Below are 14,761 nucleotides of genomic sequence, written 5' to 3'. Positions count from 1 at the left end.
TTCAAGGTCAACTCCCGCCATTAATGATTCCTGTGTTCCCTCCCGATCAACGGACACTGGCTGCAGCTGCCCAGCAAGGATTCCTCCTTCCTCCAGGCTTCAGCTATAAGGCTGGATGTAGTAAGTACCACTGATTTTTCACTTGGGCGTGCGTGGAGGGCATGGCTTTAGGCAGTTTAATATTCCTGCCACACCAAGAAATGAGATCACCCATATAGCATTTTTATTTTAAAGAGGAAACACACAGAAAGTGTAGAAAAGGATTTATGTTGTATTTAAGAGCTTAGATTATTTCTATGCTTCTGAAGCCAATATTTGCTTTTTATAATTTCGCTTCATAACTTTCATTTCCAGTGTATTCTTAAATTATGAATATAATTTTCGGGTTCAGTTTATTTTTATGTAGGTAAGACAGGAATATGCATTTTAATAGCTTTCCATTGCCCTTTAAGATAAACCCAAGTTTCCTAATGTGAATCAGTTGGCCTTCCATTATCCGTCTCCTCCCTACATTTACAGCCTAATTTCTCATTAGGCTTCTTTTAGTTCTTAGACCGAACCATACTCTTTCTTGACTTTGGACTTGAATTGTCTGTGTTCACTCTCCTTGGTTTTCTGAACCTCTTCCAGCTCAGACAGGGAAAGCTGGCCTAATCTAGTTAGATCCCTTTCTCCAGGTTCCTTTGGATCCTGTGTATTTCCTTTCACTTTAATTGTAAACTCTATGAGGGCCAGTGCTCATTCTGTCTCACGTATTGTTATATCTACACTTTTAATACAATTTCAACTATTCGTTGAATGAATGAATAAATGATTGAGCATTCATTACAAACAACACAAGGGCATTTTTACACTAAGTGATGGGTTATATTGAGATAACTGTTTATATTGCTTATCAACTTTACTTGCCTGTGATTTTATGACTTTTCTAAGGAAAATCAAAATTATACACTGTGAGTTTTGGAAACAATCTAATAATTGAAATATTTTCATTGATCAAAGTAGAATACCATTGAAAACAATTAGCAAAGTATTATCATTTTAGATATTTATATAGAATATAATTTTGTAAATTCCAGTAGACTTTGGTTCATTTATATGTTAATAAATTGTCACATTAGCATCTTGCTATGCTTCAACACTTATTGCATTTGAGAAATTCTTCTGAACATTACTAGGAATCAAATCTGCTTCCTGTTAAATGATGTTTTGAATTTTCATATTTAACATTTATTCCTAGTTTTTAAACTTTCTTTATACAGCAATGAAGAAATGGGATGTAATATTTTAAAGCCATATGAGTGAGTAGATTGCAACCATGGAGTCTAGGTAAAAGTGAACTGAACTGAGGAGTATAAAAATTCATACTTGTAAGCACTTTGCTCTTTGCAATTTTAAACATGGCTTTTGCACATCTTTCTCTTGACTCAGGTTTCCTGTGTTTTAAGATGGTGTTCTCACTCTGGATCGTTAATGTATTTATTTAATATTATTTGTTGCATAATACTGTCTTTGTAGATTGATTCATCCAGAAACACCAACTTCTTTGTATAACTAAGGACTATATTTATATCCTAAATATTTAAATTCTAAAATTAATTTAAATTTTAAGAAGAGAATTTTAAATTCTATTGCTACATTGATTTCTCAGTTTTTAATTATAAAAGACTTTTTTGTTTCCCTTTACCTAAGGAATTACTATTCACATTAAATGTATGTTGCCAATATGTTTTTCATAGCCTTGGTTACTAATATGAAAAAAAAAATGACACTTTTAAAAATCACCAGTTGCCTCAGACTGCACCTGCAATATGTACATATAGACTAGTTTTGTTTTTGAAAAAGAAATTTTCTAAGCAACTGTAGACATAAGTCCCATTAGCGAATATTGTGCTGAAGGGAAAACCACATTGAGTATGAACAATAGCATAACTGGGGGCCTGGAAAAGGCGAAGAACACCTCTGCCTCACTCCCATTTGACAGAGCTGGCATAGCAAATTTGTTCAGTGTTAACATAACGTGGCGTGGAGAAATGTTTCCCTTCCTAAAGTTGTTAATATATTAACCATTTGATATTCATACCTTCAGTGCTTAAAGTTATAAGTGATACCACTTCTTTTGTATCCTGGAAGTAAAATAGAATAAAGCCTCTACAGCTGCTGGAAAGCTTGAAATAAGCATCATGCCAAACTCTAAAACGAAGAAAAAGCCAGGAGTAAAAGAAAGTGCCACCCTTGTTGACACTCTCACACTGTCAGTTTGAATGAGGAGCTGGGTGGAAGCGATAAATACTCCAGACTACTTATTTCCTCCATAATCATGTTGCAGGAAAGGAATCGAGGTAGGGCAAGAAATCTTGCCATCTTCTCTCTTCAGTGGGACTTCCTATTTTATTCCCCCCATAATAGTCAATCATAGGTTACTGCTCTGGCTGTCATTTGTTTTAATTTGAGTAATATCACAGAGTTCTCAATGAAAGAGACACTGACTAATCCATCTTGATTTGAGTTTCAAGTAAATATGAAAGGTATACTATTTTTTGGTATCAAATACTCTCAAATGCTTTTCATCAATCCATTCAAAAAAGTATTGATGATAAATTTTTCTGTTTAGACTATGTGTTTTGATAAATAAGATTTAAATCTTTGAAACTACACATGAAAGTTAAAATGTTATCAATGGGGAGAAAATGAAAACACCAGTTGGGTAACCTAACCGTCATCATCAACCATCATCAAGCTTCTTTTCCAAAACAAAAGCTTCTAGTTGGAAATAAAGGTATTTTCCCTTTAAGAAATATGATGGTAGAAACACGGTGTGGAATGGACACCTGCAGAATGTAGGTGCTGGAATTTCTCTTAACTGCTAGAAAGCGTGTCATTAAACAATATAAGAATAAATTAATAGCACAGCCAGAGACTTCAGAGCAAACTGGCTAGATAGAAAAGAAGCTTTAGAGAATGTTGTAGTCCACTCTTATTTATGAATATGTAGGTCGCTTTACAAACATTGATATATTATCAGAATTTCAGTTCTCTTTTGGTGTTTGCTGTTAGTGAAATCAAGCATGAAACCACACTTTTTCATGAATCTATATCTAGTTATTGCCTTTCTTACTTCTTTTTTAAAGTCTAAAAATACTTCCAGACTTCTAAGGAGGTAAAAATAATGGTGTATTATTAAGTGGAGTGCTTTAAATATGTATAATAACTTGAAAAAAGTTATGTAAAAACACTGGTTTAACATTCAGGGAAAAAAATAATGAAGTAATCTGTATTTTTAACTGACCAGTTCTGTGAAAATTGTCAATTCAGTTGCTACATGTTAAACACACCCCAGATTTTATATTGCAGTAATTAAAAATCCCAATTTTAAATTATGTTTATGGGTACTAGCTCATTTTAATCAGAAAACAATCATTGAAGTCCTTGAAATAAATTTGAAAAACTAAATAACTAAAAACTCGGGAGTTCCCTGGTGGTGTAGTGGTTAGGATTTGGTACTTTCACTGCTGTGGCCCGGGATCAATCCGTGGTTAGGGAACTGAGATCCCGCAAGCCACATGGCTAGGCCAAAATTAAAAATAAATAAATAAATGCTAGTTCCAATTCTGAATTATAAACTGAATGTATGTACAAATGAGTTGGTTCAGGTATACTCCGGGTGGTTGAAGAGTCCAAGGACACAGTCCATTTGCTTCTGCTGGAAAGTCTGAGTGGAGTCCTAAGCTCTTAACCAAAGACTTGAACCTGTGAACTGCAAAGCTTGTATCAGGTAGATTTTTTTTTTTTTTAATTTTTATTTATTTATTTAGGCTGCGTTGGGTCCCCGTTGCTGTGTGTGGGTTTCCTCTAGTTGGGGTGAGCAGGGGCTATTCTTCGTTGTGGTGCACGGGCTTCTCATTCTCTTGTTGCCAAGCATGGGCTCTAGAGTGCGGGCTCAGTAGCTGTAGTGCACGGGCTTAGCTGCTCCACAGCATGTGGGATCTTCCTGGACCAGGGATCGAACCCGTGTCCCCTGCATTGGCAGGCGGATTCTTAACCACTGCGCCACCAGGGAAGTCCCAGGTAGATATTTTTGAAATAAAATGTACACATCTTTGACACCTGCAGAACAGTTTTATGTTGGCAGGAAGAGTTTTATGCTGGCTCATCATAGGAAAAAATCTACCAAAATTCAAAATGAATTTAAATATGTATGCTGGTTTTAGCCCAACTTATTTTTTAAAAAATTTTTTTGAATTTTATTTTATTTATTTATTTTTATACAGCAGGTTCTTTTTTTATATAGATTTATTTATTTAATGTATTTATTCATTCATTTTTGGCTGTGTTGGATCTTCATTGCTGCACGCAGGCTTTCTCTAGTTGCAGCAAGCGGGGGGTGGGGGGTGGCTACTCTTCATTGTGGTGTGCGATGGCTTCTCTTGTTGCGAAGCACGGGCTCTAGGTGTGCGGGCTTCAGTAGTTGTGGCTCGCAGGCACTAGAGCGCAGGCTTGGTAGTTGTGGCACACGGGCTTAGTTGCTCCACGGCATGTGGGATCTTCCCAGACCAGGGATCGAACCCGTGTCCCCTGCATTGGCAGGCTGATTCTTAACCACTGGGCCACCAGGGAAGCCCCTAGCCCAACATTTTAGACTTGAGAGGGATGTTTGAGATAAGGTGGTTGAAGGTCGTGAGTTTTGTCAACACCAATTTCTCTGACCCCAACTTTCAGTTCTCTTTCCACAACACTCAGCTTCCTTACACCCCAGCCACCCACTCAGGTTAAGTGCTGTTCCTTCAGAGCACATATTTTATAGGCAGAAAGGAAAGGAATAGGTGCTTCTCTTTTTACTAATGACTATAGTCCTCTGCCTCTCTCCTTTTTGTTTGGGTGTAAAATTTCTAGCCACGTAATTCTAATAGATGCTTCAGAAATTTTTGACAGGGAGACATTTTATGTGGAAATTTAAAAAAATTTACAGGAAGTCAAAATCCAATAAAATAACCCATTTTCTGTATATAGTAGGAAACAGTTGTAAAAGAGTTGGCTTGATAGTTTGGCCCACAGTGTCAAATTGAATGTGTCACATAGCTACAGATACAGTATCTTTCCCTAGAGATGGGCTATAGTTCCCAAACTAATGGGCTGTAGTTCCCAAACTGTGCTAAGGTACCAGGGTGCTGAAGCTAATTCCTCGGGCACACAGGATATTTTAAAATTTCAAGGAAAATACAGAGGCATCTCTCAGACACTACATAAATTACCTGAGTTGTTTGAAACATATTACTTAATAAAATGGAGCAGTTGGACCTTTCTTTAGTCTTAGGAGTGTCAGGAAAGAATTATTGAGCCACTGATGGTGCCAGAATCCAAGACATTTAGGAACTTTGTCTTAGTATATTATATACTCATTTTTTAAATGTTATAACCTTTTTACTTGGAAGTTATGGTTGTTGACCTATCATGTTACAACCACAGAATAGAATATTATAACAAAATGTATCTTGCACTTACAGGGATATGTATAATATCATTCAGATAAGCAATTGATTTGCCTCATTGTGCTACTTTAATTGTCCTCGTGCAAGTTGTTGAGATTCAGTTTCCTGACCTACAAAATGGATTAATAACACTCATTTTACTGAATTGTTACAGAGATTAAATAGGCTTATATAGGAAGCAGTACCTACCATTGTGTCTGTCTTATTAGGTTACTTATAAATGATGGATACTGAGTATAATACCAGCAAAACATACATCCTGTGTCTCCCCTCACCAAAAAAAAAAAAAAAAAAAAAAAGATTATATTAGAACCACACCAAGCAATTAATTACATTTCATGTCCTATATAGCAGCGGTCTCCAACCTTTTTGGCACCAGGGACCGGTTTCACGGAAGACAATTTTTCCACGGACCAACTGATGGGCGGGGGGCAGGGTTCAGGTGGTAAGGCCAGCGAGGGTTCAGACTGAAATGCGAGCGATGGAGAGCGGCAGGTGAAGCTTTGCTCGCTCACCTCCTGCTGTGCGGCCTGGTTCCGCGGACTGGGGGTTGGGGACTCCTGCTATATAGGATCAAATTCATTTTGCCACACCTGAAAGAGACTTCCTCTGACTAGGAAAATACAGTTGTTTAGAGAAAAGTATTTTAGTGCTGATGGAAACATTTGTCTCTGAACTATTTTAATTATAATCACCAAGTTTTACACTTTTTTATTATCATTTTATACTTGTCTATTAGAGCTCATGTTGGAAAAGATCATGTGATTTTTTTGAAAATGTATTTAGTCATTGTTTTGGCTATATGAAGCTAGAAATACATTCACATACTCATTCTGCATTTTAACACATTGATTAATTTTTCAGAAATGTGCTAAATAAAATAGCCATATAAAGTTAGTGATTGAAATATTTAATTGGCTTCTGAGATTAGCTTAAATAAATAGAAGTCGATGAGCCAAGCTGAATAAACTTAAAATATGCTGTACTTACTCTTCATCAGTTTTCTGAACAGTATTTCCGCTTCCAATAAAAAAGGAAACTCTCAGTTAATTAGTTCCTCATATACCACGATAAAATTAATGTTTAGGAGTTAAATACCATAAACTTCCTCGGGCACATTTGCTGATGTGTTCCTGTTTTTAGTTAATGTCACATGTTTCATTGTTTAATGGGGGTATCATGTGGGTTTCATTATATCTCTCTGGTGCAGAGGGTCCATGTGTCTGGCATTTTTAGGAGACTGCATGCTAATTTCTGATTTAACTATGTCAGCTGTGTCAGCTGACATACAGGTCAGTCAGTGCTGAAACAATCACCAAATCACAAGCTAAAAACCATTGACATGGTATGCTTTTATTGAACTGACAAAATAGGAAACATGTGTTGTCAGGATCACATACTGTAAGTTCTTTGTAAATAAGCAGAGAAAAGAAGATATAATCACATCTTCAGGCTTCTGTGTGTGTGTGTGTTAGAATTATTGTGCCCAGCCCTTCCGCTTACCTCCCCTCCCCAAATCTTAGAAACCAATGACGTTGGGCAAACCTGACTTAATTTAGAGCTTTGTAAATACTTATTTTTGTAAAGAAGAACTTTGTACCTAAACAGCCAATCATTTAAATTCTCAGATTGGTGACATAAAAATATGAAATGATTAAAAAGTAAAGAGAACTGAGTGCAGAAAAAGTATATAACATCACACAATTATATGGTGACAGCCACCCTCCAGTTCTCATGGAACAGCTGTTTCTAGGTCAATAAAATAGTGTTTTGTTTTGTTTTGTTTTTTGCTAAAAATGGAGCTTATAATAGCTTACAATACAATATTCATCACTGAGAAAAGAGAGATGTATATGTCCTTATTGTGACAAAGTGTCATAACTTAGTATAAAAATGATAGCTTATATTGTGCCTTATTGTTTATAAAACATAGAGACATAATTAATTTTAAGCAGTGTAACTCTGTGAGGTGATAACTGTGCTATATTAGTAACCAATGTTTGATCCATTCTCCCCCCGCCCCCCCACACACACACTACCACCACCAAAACACACACATACAAGCAAACAAAAAGAGCAAAAGCTCTTTCTTTGATAAATTCCTCAGATTTCATTAGACTAAAACTATATCTAATCTTTTAACCCATCTTGTTTGCTTTTTAACAGTTAAGGACATTAAGAATGCCATTCAATTAAAATATAAACTCACTCAGCTCAGTATTTTCTTTGTGACATGATTCTCGTTCTTGATAACATAGAAGTGTCAAACTGGCTAGTGACACTGCGTTTTCAGACCAGAGACCTCAAAATGTGATGTAACCTTATGAATTTGTAGCCTAACCCTCAGAATTCTAGGTTCATATTTTTGTTGCCACAGCAAACATGGAATCTCATCTTAGTATTAAACTCACACTAAGGTCATCAAACTGAAGTATAAGCCCAGAGGAGCAATATGTTGTTTTATTTGAATAGATGTAACCGTTAATGATACTGAACAACTCTATTGCCCAGTAAACGTGTTCTTCACTGTAGAAAACTCCAGTAGAAGGCAAACTTTAGTCATAATGTTGATGGGAAACTATGGAAGCAGAAAAAGTATTTAATAAAACAGGCTAAGATAATATCTTGCTTGTAACTCTATGATAGATGTCTGTTTTCCATGAGAACTGAACAAGTCATGCTGCTGGAATACCATGTGAATCAGATACTGTACTAGGTTTAACTATACTGTAACAGGCCAAAATAATACTAGCTTAAACATGGAAAAAGAATATTTTTCACTCATGCAACAGTTCAAACATTACTCATGTGGTAACTCCGCAGTATGAAGTCTGTGGCTTGTTCTCTTATTTATTGTACTGCTTTCCACAAAGCGTGGCTTCCATCTCATGGCACTAGGTACCTTCTCCAGCTCCCATGTCCCCACTCCAGCCAGTGCAAAGGGCAGAAGCAGGGAGAGCTACAACTTTTTAAACAGTACTCTTTCACTGATAATTTATTTTTGCTCTGTTTTCAAAGAACATATTTAAACCTATTTATATAATCAGCTCATACCAACCCTTCACATTTTTTCTAATATATTAAAGATGATAGCATTTGCTGACTACACAAACCTCAAACAATGTAGAAGTATATGAAACAGAAACTAAAAGTTATCTGCCTACACTCATACCCTCCTGTAATCCCACTCTGCAGAGGTGATTACTGTTAACAATTTGGTACCTATTTTTCCAGAGCTAGATACTGGAAAAATAGGTATAAATATTTTCCAGGTATAAATATATTATGTATTCATAAATAAATATGTGTATACATCTATTTGTATCTAGATATCAATATGTAATATGCAGGATGTGAGAGTATCTGTATAATATATGCTATGATATATACTACATAATATATGATGTGTGTGGGGGGTAAATATTTTATAGACTATGTTCTACCGATAAATATAACAAAAAGTCATGGCCATCTTTCTTCCATACTTTCAGACCTGCATCATATTTCATTAAACTGGATGCACCACATTTTATTTATGTTTCCCACTAATGAACATTTAAGTTTATCTACAATGCTTCACAGTTTTAGGCAATGCTACAGTAAACTTTTTTGTGTGCACAAACTTGCCCCAAATGAATTATTCGTGTAATCAGTTCCATTACCAGTATATGGTATTTTACTTCCATTTAGTTGTTTCTTTTTGAACATTTTTCACCTGAGAGATTGTCTGTACATTCTGATGCTCTCTGGGTTGGTTAATGGAAGGCTTAAAACTTTAAAAATTGATTTATCTGAGTTAAGCTCTGAATAAGCATCAGTGAGACTTGTAATCTGAAACTGTTAATTGTCTCAATTTAATAAATTCTGGCAGAAAAAAAATTATGCAAGGTGTCAGAAGACCTTGGTAGTCTCAATCCCATTTTGTATTATTCTGTTCCCTTGGACAAGTCATTTTCCTCTTTGTGCCTTAGCTTTTTAATCTTTAAGGTAGCTACAGTAATGTCTGCCCTACTCACTTCATGAGGAGACTATAAACGTTAGATGGAATGAGTCTATGCATTTCTAAAGAAGTTAGATTGTTGTATAATATATCATTATTACTTGTTAAATGTATCAGCCCATTTTGAAAATTTAGAATGTGATATAATGATAAGGATTTCAGGAATTTATCTCTTTTTAGGTCACTGTACTTCTGACCATTCAAGGCATTTGCATTATTTGTTTTTCATTTTTGGGTGGAGAGGAAATTTCATAACATTTCTTAATTTCCAGAGGTCTAAAAGTTACCATTCTAGTAGAAATCTCTAGGTCAAGAGTCATCCCAAATGTATATTCCATAGGCTTATTGTTAGAGTGGTTTAGGAAGCTTCCTGTTCTCAACCAGTAGATCACAGACTCTGGATACACCCCAGGAGGAAGGATGTCTATCAAAGGCCCTGACAGACAGAAAAGTGGAAAGGCTATCAACGGTGTCAAAAAATGAGATGCTTTTAAAGAATGAAATATTTGCTAAACCTTCATATTAAAAGTGGAAAATAAAAGAGAGCATTTGAACTGGTCTTAAGTGGCTTCTATGAATGCCCCTCTTCCAGATCCCTACTTTTTAATACTTTCATCATTTTGGATGCTTTTCTCTGTGCCATTCATTTCTTCATAAGACACAGAGGCAAGATTTAGATAGTACTCTGATATAGATGTACATATAGAAGCAGTTCCTTAATTAATGATTCTCTTTGAGCAGCTTAAAATGAGTTATTATGCAATAGTTAAATGATGCCTTGGTCATAATGCTGGAATACAGAAGGAAAAGGAGACTTGTTTGATTTATTGTCACCTTTTCGGGGATACTCAGATTTCTTAGATAATTAATCCAGGAATTTTCATTTGTACTAGAATTCCTTAGATTTATGGGCAAAGAGGTGAAGAAACAATGCTGTATTTTTTATATGCAGAAGCATCTTCCCACTTTGAAAGATGTTTCTTAAAGAGTTTATAAATTAATCTCTTACCAAACTAGCCAACTAGGTAACTATTAAATTAAGTAGGGTAAAGTTGTTTTTTTGTTGTTGTTGCTCGTTTTTTAAATTTATTTATTTATTTATTTTTGGCTGTGCTGGGTCTGCGTTGCCCGTTAGTGTGCGCGGGCTTTCTCTAGCTCTGGTGAGCAGGGGCTACTCGTTGTTGTGGTGTGCGTGCTTCTCATTGTGGTGGCTTCCCTTGTTGCGGAGCATGGGCTCTAGGCATGTGGGCTTCAGTAGTTGTGGCACGCAGACTCAGTCGTTGTGGCTTGCGGGCTCTAGAGTGCAGACTCAGTCGTTGTGGCGCATGGGCTTAGCTGCTCCGTGGCCTGTGGGATCTACGCGGACCAGGGATCGAACCGGTGTCCCCTGCATCGGCACGCAGATTCTAAACCACTGTGCCACCAGGGAAGTCCAGTAGGGTAAAGTTTTCATTTGCAGTGCTACATTAAGAAGACAAAAAATGTTTTTTATTTTAAAAAAGTCTCTTACTGAAAAATTTAGCCTATGACAAAGCACTTAAGAACTGAAAAATCTCCTAAAAATATCTTCTTTTAAAATAGCTGTATAGTCAAACAAGAGATAATTTATTAATTCTACTTTCTCAAATAAAATTCATATGAAATATTTATATTCCTTACTTATTTTATGAGAGTTACTACACAATGTTAGCATTTCTCAGAAAAAATTTCAAATATTAATGTCATATTATACTATTCTAGCAAATCTAGGAAGGGTTTACAGATTTTCTGCATTTAGAAACCCCTTCACCTTTATTAAGTATACCATATCAATTGTTCTGAACGTCTGGCGTTCCACAAGATGATTTAGGAGACTTGTTTTAAATTTAACCTCTTAAAATGAGAGAGGAAGTATAGCTGAGCTTATTGCCGTTTGAAAGCAAAATGGCATTGCTTGGATTTCAGAAAGTCTAAAGTGATTGGAAACAGTCACTATGATGAAAGATTTTGTTTTCATCTTTTGTTTGTATATAAGACATCTTTTTTAGTAGACACCGTGACTGTGCTCAGGTGCTATAATGACATCATAATAGCGGGTTCTTGTTAGTGAACAGAAATCATTTTAAGACTTAGGAAATTCATGTTATTTACTTTTAATACCCAAGGGGATATGAATTGCTTTTAAAATCAAAATTTACAGAAGAGATAGATTATGGAATATTAGAAAAGAATGGTTTGATGTGTGAAAAAATGTGACAAAAGATTCTTTAACCACCTCCTTCAGGTCCTAACCTGGTTGGCCAAAAAGGGCGTATGCGTTTTTTCCTAGGCCTCTCTTTCGCCCTCCATTTTCTATCCTTCCTTGGTATCATTGGCAGCTGATCTAAAGCACCGTTATTATTTGCATTAAACCTTGTACAAAAAAAACTAATTTGTTCCTTATTTGTATAATTATTTGCTTACAATCTGTTTCTTCTATTAAGCCTTAAGCTTTTGATATGGGAAGAGTGGTCTCCTGTGTTTGAAATTTGTTAATTTCTTAAATAGAATATTGCTTCATATATTCAGTCATTAAACATTTAACAGCCTTAAGTGGGCAAAGCACTATGCTAGAAACTGGGAATTTAAAGATGGAGTAAGACATAATTCTGCCTTTAGGATGCTCACAGTCTAGTTGGGGAGAATGGGATATAAACAGATGTTATGTAATAGAGATATGCATAGAATTTTAACAAAAGTGAGTGGAAAGGGAATGAACTCAAATCTGAGACTGATGGAAGGTGTCAGGGAAGGTTTCTTGGAGCGGGGAAGGATGATCCTAAGGATCCCTGAAGGATTGATCCCTAAAGTCAAATCCTAAAGGATGAAGGGCAACTAAGCAATTGAAGAAGTTGTTGTGGTGAAAGGATCCTCAAACGACATTCCTGGCCGAAAAGAACAGCCCTGATGGAGGCTGGAAAACAAGAGATGGAATTAGGGTATACATGGACCTTTAAGCAGTTTGAAGTAAACTTTAAGGCAAGAAATGATAAGTGAGTAGTTGGAGGACATAAGAGGAGACCAATTCAAGGAAATATTTGTAGACCCTCTATGCTGGAGGAACTGAAAAGCCACTGAAGGGCTAAAACTCTGGGTTGAGATCACAGTGGCATTTATCCATCCATCCATTCATTGATCGATTCATCCATGTCAAGACATAATTTTCTTGTTCACTTTTGAACTTTTCAGTCCTTAACACACAGTATGTAATCAGTAAATATTTATTACAATTTAAATACAACCAATGAATATTTATTGTATACCTGTAATGAGTGCCACTGGAAGCTAAGCAGAGAATTCATTTCTTTAGCAGAGGACTGGAGCCCGGGAGACTGATTGGTAGGTTTTCCAATAGTAAGAAATGAAAACCTGAGAGTTAAACGAAGTTTGTCATTGATTGGCCATAGAGAATGAAAGGGAGGGAGAAGTCAAGGATACTTCATATTTATAGCATAGGTAACTGGGTGTCACCCAAATTAATCGAAATACCAAGAGTAGAAGTGGGTCTTGCAAGAAGGATGATGAATTAAATTAAATGTGAAAACTGAACTTCCTATGGGAGAGATGGCCGGCGGGTTGGGGGTGGGGTGGCCGTCCAAAAGCAGTGTGAGAGGTCTAGGCTGGAGTCCCTGATTTCGAATAGTTTATATATGGTACTTGGACCAAGAGTTTGGATAAGATCATTCAGATAAAGGAAATCCAATGAGAAAAGTCAAGCACCAAGGATTAGACTCCAAGGAATACCAATACCTAAGAAATGAGTGAAGGAAGGTAGAACAGCCTATTGCAGAAGTAATAAAGTCAGCATGAACAGTGTATGAGGAGAACCAGGAGAGCACGTTATAAGAAAAGTCAGAGAGTGTAGATGTAGTTAGAGGAGGGAGTCATTAACAGTATCAGCTGTTACACAGCAGTGTTCGTTCAAATTTGGCAGATCAGAGGTCGTTATTTCCAGGGAAGTTTATGGATTGAGAAGTAAAGTGTAGGAGAAAGATTTAAGATTATCATTGAAGACTAGTTTCCAGCAATTTAGATGAGAAGAAGAAAGAAAGTAAATAAATGACTCCTTTCTAAACACTAAGGAAAGTGTTTTAGAGGGTTTTTTGGAGTCTAGATAGTTGGTTGTTTTTTTAGGCTAGGAAGTACTTGTGCCTGTGTTTAGGGACACGGTATGAACTGATTCTTACCTTGGCAGTTGAGGTATTTAATAGACTCTAACTAACCTTCTGAATATTCCTTGATACTGTATGACATGGGTCCAGCTGCAGGCTGGTTCATAAATACATTTTGTTCATTCATTTCTCTGATCCTTGCTTTTGGGCTGAACCATTTATTTATTCATCAAATTATTTATTGAACATCTATCAGCAAATATTTATTGAACATCTACTGTGTGCTAAGCATTGTAATTTTAGACTTCTCTCATCTCTTCTAGTTATTTTTTATTCAAAGCCTAACTCAGGACCAGCCCCTTCTCTGATTCTTTCTCCATTGATTTCAGCTCAAATAAATTCCTCCTTTCTTTGGTAATTACTGCCTTTCTTATTCATATGATTTTAATCATGTGGCTTTGATTCATTTCACTTTCCATATTTATGTCTTACTTTTGTAACTGAAAGTGTCACGAAGGCAAGGACTGTACCTTTATTGCTTTGTGTCCTACACGTAATGTTTGACACATGTTAATTGAATGAACATAAAATGAATGTATCTATTTTGAAATTTTAAATATATATTTATATTATGCTCTAAAATAGTCTGTGCTGTTTTCTAAAACTTAATACTTTCCTTGCCACAATGGTAAGAACTATATTACTTACTATCTGTGAGATCCTGAACATTTTTAATTTGTAGAATGAGAATAACAATCTACCCTATTGAATTGTTATGAAGATTAAATGAGATTTTATACACAGACCAGTAACTATATTCATTCATATCTGTGTAGATTTATATGTGTATATTTATGTGTATACGTATGTAAAATATTTTAACAGTGCTAAAAGTCAACAAATATTAGTTGCCCACATTACACATCAGTGGGAGCATAATGAATAATTCAGAATTGACGTTGGAACAATTGATGTTGAAACTCTTTGGGTAAAAAAAGGATTTTATTTTTTTCCTGAACCACATCTGAAAATAAAATATAAGCCCAACTGTGGGTTTTTCTTTTCCTTTTTTTTCCCCCTGTATCTCTTTTCTCCCATCAAATTGGCCATCAAGTCTGTCTCCCATATATGTTCCTTCTTCT

The 14,761-nt window shown here is 35.8% G+C and overlaps 1 protein-coding gene across 3 annotated transcripts in view; it reads left to right on the top strand.

Annotated features, from left to right (window-relative positions):
• Window positions 1-14,761, top strand: part of SOX5 (SRY-box transcription factor 5) — a 349,622-nt gene that overhangs the window by 217,319 nt on the left and 117,542 nt on the right. For all 3 annotated transcript variants that reach the window (XM_007446269.1, XM_007446268.1, XM_007446270.1), the window contains exon 7: window positions 7-120. In XM_007446269.1, coding sequence (XP_007446331.1) covers window positions 7-120 — 114 coding nt within the window. The remainder of the gene's footprint in view (window positions 1-6; window positions 121-14,761) is intronic.

This window comes from Lipotes vexillifer, unplaced genomic scaffold (assembly GCF_000442215.2).
Source record: "Lipotes vexillifer unplaced genomic scaffold, Lipotes_vexillifer_v1.1 scaffold477, whole genome shotgun sequence".
NCBI lineage: Eukaryota > Metazoa > Chordata > Mammalia > Artiodactyla > Lipotidae > Lipotes > Lipotes vexillifer.
This window is presented reverse-complemented; position numbering and strand designations above follow the sequence as displayed.